Source organism: Crocodylus porosus, unplaced genomic scaffold (genome assembly GCF_001723895.1).
Source record: "Crocodylus porosus isolate Cpor-Errol unplaced genomic scaffold, CroPor_comp1, whole genome shotgun sequence".
NCBI classification, from domain to species: Eukaryota; Metazoa; Chordata; order Crocodylia; family Crocodylidae; genus Crocodylus; species Crocodylus porosus.
In genome coordinates, this window is record NW_017728912.1 from 6,874,068 (window position 1) to 6,887,725 (window position 13,658).

At 39.5% G+C, this 13,658-nt stretch overlaps 1 protein-coding gene across 1 annotated transcript in view; it reads left to right on the forward strand.

Annotated features, from left to right (window-relative positions):
* Window positions 1-13,658, forward strand: part of KIAA1109 (KIAA1109 ortholog) — a 242,219-nt gene that overhangs the window by 151,958 nt on the left and 76,603 nt on the right. The window contains exons 45-50 of the mRNA XM_019533955.1: window positions 256-962; window positions 2,799-3,044; window positions 3,418-3,511; window positions 5,204-5,254; window positions 10,163-10,369; window positions 10,548-10,786. Of these exons, the coding sequence (XP_019389500.1) occupies window positions 256-962; window positions 2,799-3,044; window positions 3,418-3,511; window positions 5,204-5,254; window positions 10,163-10,369; window positions 10,548-10,786 (1,544 nt within the window). The remainder of the gene's footprint in view (window positions 1-255; window positions 963-2,798; window positions 3,045-3,417; window positions 3,512-5,203; window positions 5,255-10,162; window positions 10,370-10,547; window positions 10,787-13,658) is intronic.

Genomic DNA, 13,658 nt, shown 5'->3' on the forward strand with positions numbered 1-13,658 from the left:
TAGCAAGCTAAACGGCCACAGGTGAAGCAGGGGGATAACAGCAGTCGGTGTCTTGCTGCTGCAAGGTCGTTATTGTATGGCATTGTGCAACTATATAGTAAAGATGGAAAAAAATCATGGTGAGAAGGTGTTGTCCTGAAGGAGCAGAATGTTCTTACTATCTCTGATTGAATTTATTGCATAGAAGTGATTTAAACTGAGCTGGGTTTCATTTCTTTTTAAAAGTTGTGACTGATCTCTCTTTCTTTTTATTAGGCAAGGAGCTGTCAATCTTCCCCCACTTGAATTCAAACCAGCGTTGATGTTGGAAACGTTTAGCATTAGTGCTGTTGTAATGGAGAAGTCAATGTGCACACCACAAAACTCTACGAGTGCCCTTGCTTTTCATGATTTGAATAAGCGTTACTATAATACTTTTCACTGTAACTTCACAATTTCCTGCCAGTCTATAAGCCAGCATGTGGATATGGCACTGGTTCGTCTTATTCATCAGTTCAGTACAATGATAGACGATATCAAAGCCACACAGACAGATATCAAACTAAGCAGATACACAGCTGGATCAGCTTCTCCAACACCGACCTTTAAAACCCGCAAACACAGAGACTTCCGCTCGTCTGACTTTAGTCGTAGTTCTCGGGGAAGCCTCAATGGAGTTAATAGAGTAAATAATGCAAAGAACAAACGAGCCAATAATGAGAACAATAAAAAAGAATCTCGAAACAAGAATTCCCTTGGGAGATCAGAAAGAAGAACTTCTAAAGTATCCAGGAAGGGTTCAAAGGATGTAGTTGATCACATGACTATTCATATGGATGACTCAGATTCAATTACAGTGTCAGAACAGAGCGAGCCTTCTGCAGAGTGCTGGCAAAATATGTATAAATTGTTGAATTTCTATTCACTCATTTCTGATCCAACAGGCATTCTAGAAAAGTCTTCTGAGACATTTGGGCCAGCAGGTGAGGCTTTAGGGTACAAAGTAATTTTAATCTTCATACTTTTGTAACAGTAGATTCTTACAGAAGTTACTATAGGAAAGACTTTTTCTTAGATTTACTTAAACATTTATTTCTAGAAACTGTAATACTGTTTTCTTGCGTGCAGCATGTCCCTAACTAAGAGAAAATGCCTTGTTTTTGAAAGGCAGAATGATAAAAAAGAGATCTTTCTTTGAAAATACTTGTAAGTAGCCTTAAGTAACTGGATCAGTTAGGGAGCTCAGCATGTTCCTTGTGCTGCTTCCTTATGTGGAACATATGGAGTGTTAATTTTCTCTTTCTCTGGCAGAGGCTTATGCTGCAGAAACAGCTCTTGCCACATTTCCTTTCTTATAATGTATACCCCAATTTCCAGCTTCTGAGTTTTGGAGAAAAGACATTGTATGCGGGGGGGAAAACATGGTAATCAGTTATTCAAGACTCGTGCTTGTCCCTTGTTGATTTTTGGCCGCTCCAAGCAAATGTTTATTTGCATGTAAACTTGATTGACAACTCTGCAAACTCCATGTAGTGGTTGAAAGTCAAGCTTGGGGTATTCTTTCTCTTCCAAATTCTACTCAAGTTGTTTTCAATCTTAGCTGCTTGGTATACTTCTTACCTTGATATGGATTGCACTGGTGCAAGTGAGGGCAGATTACAATTTAAACTGTAGTTACTGGTTAGGTAGTACTTCTATTGATCAGTTGTGAACACAGTAGACTTTCAGCTACTTTTTCCATATACTTGGTCTTTGAAACACTAAACAATTAATGAAAGGGATTTCTGTTTTTTCAAGTTACTAAATATAAATCTGAATACATGCAAATATTAAAATTGAGTAAGGAGGTCATTTTTACTCAGTCACTTTGCAGATGGAAATCTCAGACCCCTATTTAGTTTAACTTTAAGGAAAAGAAGGAAGGTGAAATACTGACTCCTCTAAAGTCACCCTGCTGTTTACTTCAATATTCCACAGGCAATATATAATACATGTTTGACTAGGATAAATCCCACATGCATTACATAGATATATGGTACTATAAATATCCATGGCAGTTCAAGTTCTACCTCATGGATTACATTTTGTTTAGATGTTTTCTTTAGTGTAAAAAGCTAAAAGCTGGGGGGGGGAAACTGTTATATAGATGTCAATATATTTACTAAATAAGCAGGAAGCCAAATAGTTTTGTAAACAGGGCGTAATATCCCCAACTAATGTATACAAAATGTAATTTTTGCTATTGTATTATTTTTAATGTTACCTTCAGAGGGTTGGAAGGAACACTGTCACCCAAACTAAATTACAAGAACCTCCTGACTGGAAAATCTGGTTAAAGATGAAATACGCTGGTGGGGAGAAAACTTATCCTGTTGGTTTTTATGATATGTGTTTCCTTTCTAAAATCTGTTGCCACTTGGAAAGTGGAGAGAGCTGTGCCTAATAACTAGGCCCAGTAGTTGCTGCTCGTTTTAAAAGCTGTTACATTGGCATACATACCCATTTGGCCACATGTTCAATTGTCTTTCCAGGCCTTAATGTTGAAGAGCTCTTTTTTAGTTTAAGAGAATAAGCGAGCAACTGTCAGAGCCATACAATAATCAAATCATATTATAGTTGTATTGCTCATTATTTTACTAGTGATGTTCTTGCATTTTACTTGATTGAAAATTTTATTGGAGTGAAATAAGTGTGGTCCCAATGGTTTGCAAAATGAAACCCTATTTTTGTGCAAAATATGATTTCCAGTTTTAAATGCAAACTCTCATGTGTGAAAACAATTTAACCTCTCTCTGAATAACTGATATGTATTTGGGTAGGTGTTCGGAGCCCTACAGAACCGGTTTGTAGGGTTGTGTTTGAAAATGAACAAGACAATAACAGCATGAACAGGACACAAAGGAAACGTAGTCTGGTTACTTCAGAACCTCAGCATGTGACTCTAATAGTCTTTGGAATAGGAATGGTAAATCGCACCCACCTGGAAGCAGATATTGGTGGGCTAACAATGGAATCTGAATTAAAGAGAATACATGGTAGTTTCACCCTAAAAGAAAAAATGAAAGGTGAGTTTTCTTGTATAGTCACTTTTAGCTTTCCTCTGACTTGATTCTAAATGTGTTCCTGCACTTGAATGTAATATTAGCTTTTATATAGTTACCATATAAAAATACAATATACAAAAACAGTGTTTTATTTTGAAGTATTTAAGATTTCCAGAAAGTGACGTGCAATAAAAACACTTCAGAAAATAAAAGCATGTCTTACATTTTTGCAGCTTTTCATGACACTATTGAATACAGTTACTAAATCAGTGATGGGTTCTATACGTCATTCCATCCATTCTCCATTTCCATATTTTGGCTGGCATTGGACATGTATTAGAGGCATTATTTTGTATTGAAATGTTTTAAAAATATTTTCTTTTTCTTCTCAAAGATGTACTGCACCAAAAGATGACAGAAACATGTGCCACTGCTCATATAGGTGGTGTTAATATTGTCCTGCTGGAAGGAATTACACCAAATATCCAGTGAGTGTAATGCCAATATCAACTCTAAAATATCAAAGCGATATACATAGTGTATCAATTATTTATATAGAGAAATGTATGGGACTTATTTTGCAGGATAAAAATTTATGATTCTTTAATGAATTCTGTTTGCATGGACCCCTAAATCCAGGCATACCTCACCTGAAGTCACTGCGATTCCCAAGGCAGCACTGTAGGGCTTGTATACTTGGGACCAGGTTTGGTTTATAAATATAATCATACGTAAATAGAGATGGGGTTTCTTTTTAAATTAGATGTACATCTTTTTATTTCAGAATGGCATTTATAGTGTGAAGTAATTGTTTTTTCCTCCTACAGACAATATATGCTAAAAATGTTTGACTAGGACCAATGTCACATGCATTACATAAACAATAACTCATATGAGTCATCTCATTAATTTAACATGAGCAGTATTTGGGCGATAGTAAATGATCCTTAATCCTGTCCTTCAATCATGCGAATATTTAGTTATGTACTTAACTGTACACATGTGAATACTCCTGTAGGTTTTTTCTCATTCAGAAAGTTCAAGATGTGCACAAGTGTTTGCAGGATCTCTGCCTAAATGAATGAATGGCTGGCTTCCATAAATTACTATAGTATCAAATAGGTCCTTTGAATTAAAAAAACTGTTGTTTTAATTCTATCATGGCTCTCCTGAGCAATTTTTACCTTTTCTGTACACAACACAACTGAATTCCATTTGTGTACATAAGTATTTCTGTCTTTCTGATAATTATTTTTAAAAACAGTTTGTAGATTCCACTGAATGATACAAAGAGGTTATTTAAAAGTATTTAATCTTTTGATGCCTGTCTTTCCCATTTGAATTAATATTGCTCTATAACAGGACACCTATGATTTCCTAAGTTGCATGGTTTCTTGCATCATTTCACCTCTCCAAGGTCTAATTTCCTCTGTCCAACTGACATCATTTTTAAAAAAATCACTTTTTGTGCATGAATGCTTTGAATGACCTGCTCACTATGCACATTGGCAGCTATTTTGCTGTGTTCACAAGCTCAAATTAAAATGCATGCATATTTTTCTTACTTCCTTTCTATTTGAACTTCTTTATATTTGAGTTGCAGAACACTACAAATTAAAATGTTGTATTATTTATAGTGTAGGTCACTTTTACGCAGGAAATCGATGTTAGCTGGGTAACCCTCAGTATGTAACTCTGATCTTTTAAAATATTCAGGATGATGAAGCAGCGAAGGGGACTGTAGAAAACAAGTTGGGTCTTGCTTTTTCAGAACAACACTTGTCTAGTTTTCTCTATGCTATATAAATTCTTACTACATATCTTTGTTTTTTCCATATTAAAAAACTGTATGGTTGATATTATCCCCCGCCAAAATTGCTGTTGGTAAACAGCTGTTCAACAAATGTGAATTGAAGTGCTAACTGGTTAGCCATCTATTTTATAAGGTGGCTGCTGCTGTTTGTGTTTCTGCTAGTTACAGTTTCTCTGATCTTGCACACATACAGAAGCACTGGAAAAAAGAAAAAAGTAATGTAGGTTTTAAACAAACATTTCAATCTTGTTAAATTTTAATATATTTGTCATATTGTGGGTTACAAGTATTTAACTAATTTTGCATGAATATTTATTCTTTATTTGCTTTTTGTTTTTCTTGCTTACTCTTCAATCTTCATCTGTAGACTGGAGGATTTTCCTACATCTCCTACAAGCACAGCCAAACAAGAGTTTCTGTAGGTCATATTATTACGTTTTAATGGTCTTGCAATTAACACTGTGGTGTGTAGTTGAAGGCTGCATTTTTACTGTGTTTTTGAGTGTAGCTGATTTGCTGTTTGAATAAATTTTAGCTTGACATAATAAAATCTAAATTAGCCATTCTGTAGTCCACTACATAAATATTAAGGAAAGCTTGTGGGTGTGTTTTTAACACTTGTACCTCTTTTTCCAGTGAAATGACTTGCCCTAGTACTGTAGCACTAGTCTAGCTTTTATGAACTTATTAAAGCCTCCATTTTTGAGTCCTCTTAAGGATTTTTACCATAGTAATTTTAATGATATGGAATAATGCTGGTTAGTGTAGGAGAACAGATTGATTGATTTAAACCATTGTGGTCGATCTGCCATAGTTGAAATTAGTGACAACCCTCAATGACTTCAATGTGGACAGCCCTTGACCCTTTGACTTCATCTGCAGCCATAGGGCAAATACATTGATGACATATTAGAACTACTGTATTTATTGTAGAAGATGTTTTACTTCAAGAATTTCTAGCACATCCAAATGTTCTAGAACTGAGGAAACTATCATGTCCTGAAAATCCCCATAAAAAGGAGCTACATTAGAACTGTGGGCACATTCTTAGGCTGCAAGACGTTTGCACTGGGAGAAGAACCTGTCTCCTGGTACAAAAAAGAGAAAGTACAGCCATTCGAGGGCCTTTCTTGGGGAAGAAAAACTACTATTCTACAAGTAAATTCCCTCCTGCCCTAACTTGAATAGGTATATGCTTGTCTCTGGTGTTAAGGACAGCAGTTATCCCATAGTTGTTTGCTTTCCCTATCTCCCACAACGGGAGGGGGAGGGAGAGCACTGGCTCCGTGATTGCCGTTCCTTTGCATACCCTACCCTCATCTCACCAGTCAACTGATTGATAGGATGGGAGGGTATTCTCATGTGGCAGAAACTTGAGAAGAGCCCTTACCCTGTGTACTTTGGAGGAGTACAGGAGGGGGGAGGCAGATAAATCTAGGGCTGGAAGCAGCCTCTAGTTCTGGGAGAATCCTCCGCATTGCTTCCCCCTGTCCCCCACCAGTTGACTGGGGGGTTGGGGACCATCAATTCTCTTGCAGTGGGAACTCTCCTGGAGCCCCGAGAGGGTTCCTGCTATGGGAGAAGAGCCCCTGTCTGGTGCACTTGATGTGTCCAGGTGTGCCCAGGGCTGGAGCCCCAGGAGGGTTCTGTACCTGGGAGAATGCCCCTTCCCATTTCCCCACCACGGTTCCTGTGCCCCAGGTTTTAAATGCCATCCTTGCTACCCAGTTGGGTTGTGGAGGCAGGAATTGAAAGCTTGCAGGACCAGGAACCCCATGCTTTCCCCATGCCTTCTTCCTAGCCAGCTTCCCCTTGCTATCCCCATTGCCTAGCTTGGTAACAGGGGTGAGGATTGCAAAGCCCTTGGAGCTGGGACTTGGGGCCAGGGAAGCTATCCCTGCCCTGGTTTACAGCCCTCTGGGCTTTAAATACAGCCTCTGTGGTCCTCAGTTCATGGCTCTGCTTTCTGTCAATGCTGCGTATGCCACTTACTGCTGCATGTGCTTCCAGCTTTAAATCATCTAGGCTGCATACAAGCTGATTTAAATCCCAGGGGGCTGCTTATTTCCAGCCTGCCCCCTTCCTGGGCACGGGAGAAGACAAGCTGTTAAGTAATGGGTTTTCCTAAGTGAGGAGGTGGCCCAGAGAGCTGTCTTCTAGCATTCCCTGACTAGAGAGCTTGCTTGTGTTGTTCCTTAACCATTGGGTTTGAATACATGTGGGTTCCAGCTCCCAGGTTATGTTTCTACTAGAAATATATCCTGTCTGTGGCCTTACTTTCCCTTTCCCTCAAACACTGAGGGTGTGGGAACCTGTCCTAAAGAAAGGGGGACAGGTAAGTGTGGTTAGTGTAAAAACTTGTCACTCATTGGCTGTGCAGTACTTGGGACAGAAATGTTAAATGATTTTAGAAGTGATGTTTTCAAAGTACAACTCTGCAGGGGATTCCAATTTTACCACAGACCAATACCACGTATTTGTTGCATTCCTGGGAGCAACCACTGTGTGCAGAAGCTGAAGTGTTCTCTGGGTGGGGAATATGAAGTGGACACAGCTTCCAGGCAGATGGAAGCTGAATGATTTCTCCTGTACGGTTCTCAGTCTTTGGGAGCTGGCCCTGTATCCTGTTCTGTGATAAGGAAAAATCTTTCTCTTCTCTTCCCATGTTCTTCCACAGCAGTGGAATAGTTGAAGGAATTTTCTCCTTTCTTGCCTGTTTTTACAGGTTTTTTATAGAACCCAGAAGGGTTATTTGTTTATTTTTAACTAACTCAACTTATAACTTTACATCTTTAAAATAGTTATCATTGGAATTTAGTTTAATACCATAAAAATTACTTTTAATAAGTAACTATAGAACGTATTCAGCAATGTGTCAGAACACGATTTACCCAGCTGTAATCCTGGGTCTATTCTTTTATATTTTTATATTCTTTTATATTTTTTTATATATAAATCGTGTTCTGACACATTGCTGAATACGTTCTATAGTTACTTATCAAAATTCATATATATAAAATATAAGAATATATGTGCCTATTTTGAGTTCCCTGTTTCCCTGCAGGTGGCATGTACAAAGGAGCCATTTGACTGAAAAGCAGTTAATACTTGTCTTAAGTAATACTGTATCTACTCAAATACAAAATGAGGTTTTTCCCTCAATTAGCACAGGGAAAAAAGCCCTATTCTCATACAAGCAGGCTGGCAGAGTCCCAGCCTGCAAGAAGCTGCTTGGGGTCCCCCATTCCCCACACACCCACCCCGTCCCCCACACACTGGAGGGGTAGTGAGTTGGGAGTGAGAGGCATCAACAGGGCCAGGTTTTCTACTTAAGCTATTTACTGGGTTGGGATTGGCCATCAATGTTTACAAATGGGTCCTGGTACCAACAAGGTAGAGAACCACTGGTTTAGAGAGCTAGATCTGAAAAGCACAGAATGGGGATTTCTGTCCTTTTCTTATTGTTTAGATCTGTTTGGATTTGTGACCTCCAGTGTCTGGACAGGTATATCAACTTACTATTTGAAATATGGCACCAGTCTAAGCATGCATTCAAATGATTTTTTTTTTTTACCATAAATGTAAATAATGTAGCTGCTGACGCAGATTATGCTATTTCCTCATAGTTCTTCAACTAACTGGGTAGAGGATAAGATTGTTGGCTACTCAGTGCAGGTTGGGAAAATGCTTCAAAATTTCTTTATTTGATTGATCTACTTTATGATGATTAAACAGCTGCTTTAGTTGAACCTAAATGTGTAAGGTACATACTGTGTATGGGAATATGGCTAATTCTGAGGGAAAAATGCAGGTGTAGAATAGGTTAATATTCATGTTGATAGTCCCTGTTAATATTCTGTGGCTTTTATATATTGAATTATTTTTTTTAAGCTTGGGCAAAACATACAAATTCATTTTTGAAGGACCATGTAGTTACTCAGTGCTTTCTTGAAAACATACATGGTTTAGAAAAGACATCTTTTCTCTTGGCTTGTTGATTCTCCACATTCCTGTCATGGCTTTTATGGCAATGTTTACAAAAGCCCCCATCCTTTCTACCTTTTCTCCATTCTGTACTGCAGCTGCTATCAACCTTTACAAGCTACAGGCTAGAACAACCCACCTGTGGTCCAGTGCGGGTCAGGCAACCTGTAGTTGCATTTCAGTGATACAGGCTACTTCTAGAAACAAAAAAATGTTCTAGATCTTGAACTGCCTGGTCTCTGACGTAGTGCTGGAGGTATTATGATGTGACCACCTGAAAAGAACTTTTTTACATTAACCCCATAAAGATAATCTACATAAATACTATATATAAAATGTAATTCTGTACAAATGTGCAAATTATTAGCTAATGTAGTGGACCTTTGAAACTATATTTGTGACAGTCTTATTAAATCATAGTAGTTTCCCATGTACTTCAAATCTTGATTGCTAATTAGAATTCCAGTAAGTGATCAGAGATAAGAAACAGATATGGTTTATTTAGGTCACTTTTATAGTGTGGTTATTGAAGCCTAATATGCCCTCCCGAATTGTTAGTTACATAGTTGCATTGTTAATCTTTCACAACTATTGTACATGATGGCAGCTTTTAGATTTAAAATGTTGCTTTAAGTTTATATTTGGGGGTGGGCAAAATGTGGCCTGGGGGCCGGATGCGGCCTGCCAGGTCATTCTGTCTGGCCCACAGGGTCCCTAAAAAAAAAATGTAGAAAATTAATATTAATCTGCCTTGGGCTGCCTGGCATGCAGCCCTCAACGGCTTTCTGAAACCCAGTAAGTGGCCCTCTGCCCAAAATAATTGCTGCCCCTGGACTAATTCAATGTGAATATTCTTCCATTAGCTATAAGCAAGCAACTTAATTGCTATTAATATAGTATTAATATAGACACTTCCAATGATATTTTGGCTTTGAAAATCAGGTACTGTTAACGGTTTGTTGTTATAAAAGATTTTAGATTTTTTTTTCAGAAAAGAGGTGGTCAAAATAGGTAACTAGACTGTGTGAAAAAGTGTGTATGATGTATGTACCAAGTATATCTATTGCATATAACCCTAAATAATCTTAATTTGCATTCATGTAATAGTTGAATTAGATATTTTGCTATGCATGCCTTATTATTTTGTTAAGCGTATAGCTGTAGCTTATGTAGCATGTACTGCATTTGTGTGCATTGAATTAAAATGGGTAGTTTATAGTTTTAAAAATTGCTAATTCTTCTTGCTTTGTAATTCATTTAATGTTTAAAATGTTTAAATGTGTGGATTTTTAAGTGTTTGCATAAAAAATATCCAAACAAATTGTATTTCCTTTTCTGTTAGAACTGTAGTGAAATGCAGTATTGCCAAATCACAGGCTCTTTACAGTGCTCAAAGAGGTTTGAAAACAAATAATGCTGCAGTGTTCAAAGTGGGAGCTATCAGCATTAATATTCCCCAGCACCCTGCCACGCTGCACAGCATGATGGTACGCAGTTCTCACCAGCTTTCCAAACAGATTTCAGACCTCATCAGGCAACCATCAACAGCGTAAGTGGTGTTTTATTTCCCATCCATTGTAAACCTCATTGGGATGGGCCCATTCTATTTGCCAGCCTTCTGGGGACTTAAAGGACTCCATGCAGGAAAAATTACAATGAATAAATATTGTACACTGAATAGGTAAGGATATCTAATGGTCCTTTCTGATATTTCTTCTTGTAAATAGCCCACAATCTGCAAAAGAAGATATTGCAACTCCATTGCCCTCTGAAAAAACCCCAACAAGCATTAATCAGACTCCTGTTGAAACTAATGAATTTCCACAGCTACCAGAAGGCTTGGAAAAGAAGCCTATAGTTCTTAAATTCAGTGCCATGATAGATGGTATTGCTATTGGAGCAGCCCTCTTGCCATCTCTAAAGGCAGAATATAAGATGGGAAGAATGAGAAGTCATGGAATGACAGGTAATGGCATTTCATTAAATTTCAAACTGTTTATTCTGTGTTAAAATTTCCATAGTAGGGTAACATGAGAGGATTTGTGTTGATTATTCTTCATATTGTCAGTCTCACAGATGCAGCACTGTACCTAGACTCCTGGGTGAACTTTTGGTGTTGGGCTCCCTTTCGCCAGAGATGATGGTGACAATAATCATTATTTTCACCATTTTCAGGCCCCGTTTCTGTCCAGGCCCCAAGCAGCTGCCTGGTTCACCCATGCCTGTGCCTGGTCCCGCACAGATATGACTTAAATAAAATGAAATAGGGAGTTAGTTCTGCCAGACTTTATCGTTAATAATCACAAATGGATGTTGATCGTGACTATGAATACAAAGGTCTGGAATCTTTGGCTTACTAGTGGAATTAAGTCTATAACCAGATAACTTCTCAGGACAGCCCTTTCTAGCATCAGAGAGAGGGGAACAAAAAGCCCCCAACATACTTGTTTTTTGCATTTTCAGTGCTTAAATCCTGAGCATCACAGTCCCAAATCTTTAAAGCTGTTTAAAATTTAGTTGCTTTCAGAGCCTGGGTTACCCCAGAGTCTGCAGCTCAGAATAGTCTATTGGCGGTTATATACTAATGCTTCGAACTTGCCTATACATCCAACTCCTCTTGCTGAGATGTCTTGATGCCTAATTCTTAGGGGGAGATGGGAGTTTCTCTTAAATTTTTCAACCTATTATTTTGGAAGAACCATCTGCGAACAATATTTACCCTTGCTGAAAAAGGATTTTTGACACCTTTGTTCCTGGGATGTTCTGTCCAAATTGTGGTCCTCTGTAATAAAATAAAAGCAAAGAAACAACTCATGCTGATTAATTAGCAATTCATTTTACAAGGCAACCACAAGTCTTGAAAGCATCCAGGCCAAGAGATTCTAAAAATCGTCAGTGTTCACATAAGCCAATTATAGAGGTCACAAAATCCTCACGCCATTCGTGAAACTTTTCTAGACTTACCGTTCTCCACATAATCAATGACGAAGTTCATTAGTGCTCGCAGTTTTGTGCAATTACAGCAGCCCCAGATAAGCCAAGGAGATCCGGAGCAAACCATAGAGTTCCATAAATCTTCAAATGTAATCTGCGAGCCAAAACAAATGAAAGAGTTATTTTTCTACAAATAGTCATTAAAGAGAACGGATGCAGTTGTGATGAGGGAATAAGCAGGAAAGAGGTCCTTTTATGTCTTTTTTTCCTGCTAATATCAAGTGCTTGGGCCGAGCCAGCCAACCCAAGAGCCTGGTGAGAGCTACCGTGACTGCCAAGTGCACATCCTTATTTCATACAAAAAACTAAAACTCTTGGTTCCAAAATGCTATGTTTTATTAGACCAACTGGAAAGTGGCAAGAAAATTGTCCTTCTCTGCAAGCTTTTGGGATCAAAGTCCCTTTGTCAGGCTCTGGGAAAAGTGTAGATGTTACAAGATGGTAAAAAAGTCCCCATAGGTAGGAAATAAACTTCATTTTTGCACAGAGGGAGCCGAAGATGGAAGGCTGTCTCCGTCTGGGTCCATGAGAATGTCTTTGTGAGCTGTGTTGAGTAGCTCTTTGATGTGTTGATCAGGTAGAATTCCTTCCCTGAAGATGTCAGATGGCAGACAGGGAGGTAAAAAAAAAACCTTCCTTGTTGTTCTGCAATGAAGTTTAAAATCCCCAAATCCTAAAATCCTCATTTCAGGAGTTTTGATCCCATTCCCTTAGTGTTGTAAGAGTATATCCTAGATTTCACAGAATCAATGAGTCGGAGGGGACCTAGACAGATCATCGAGTCCGACCCCCTGCCATGGAGGTGGGAGGGGTCATAAGACCCCAGCCAGGTGCCTATCCAGTCTCCTCTTGAAGATCCCCAGGGAAGGTGAGAGCACCATCTCTCTGGGAAGCCTATTCCAGGCTCTGGCCACCCTTACCATGAAGTAGTTCTTCCTAATATCTAACCTAAACCTATCCTCCCTCAGCTTGTGGCCATTGTTCCTGGTGACTCCAAGGGAGATCCTGGTGAACAGACTTTCCCCGAGTCCCTGCTGGTGGCCCCTGATAAGGTTGTAGGCAACCACATCTCACACCCCCTCATCTCCTCTTGCGGAGACTGAAGAGATTCAGGTCCCTCAGCCTTTTCTCATAGGGCTGGCCACAGAGGCCCTCAGCCATTCGAGGGGCCCTCCTCTGGACCCTCTCCAGGTTCTCCACATCCCTCTTGAAGTGTGGCGCCCAGAACTGGACACAGTACTCCAGCTGCGGCTTGACCAGCGCTGCATAGAGGGGGAGCAAGACCTCCCTGCACCTGTTAGTGATGCCTCTGTTGATGCATGACAGGGTGCGCTTGGCTCTGCCTACTGCTTCGTCACATTGGCAACTCATATTCATCCATTTGTTTGTTCCCTTTCATGTTATTCCCACAGTATTACAGTGGCTGGTAATATTAGTGAACATCCACATAACCAGAGTCATCAGCTATTGCAGATGTGAGTAATGTGTCCTTGAGATGCAATTAGAGGCAGGTCCTGTCAGACCAACCCGGTGGCCTTCTATGATCAGGTCACAAAATCCTTAGACGCGGGGGTAGCAGTGGACGTAGTCTTTCTGGATTTTAGGAAGGCCTTTGACATTATCTCTCACCCCATTGTCATTAAAGAACTAGGGGACTGTGGTGTCGACTCCTACACAGTCAGATGGGTCACTAATTGACTGGAGGGCCGCACCTAGAGAGTGGTGGTGGATGGGTCATTTTCTACCTGGAGCGATGTGGACAGTGGGGTCCCCCAGGGCTCGGTCCTTGGGCCCACACTGTTCAACATCTTCATCAGTGACTTGGACGAGGGGGTAAAAAGCAC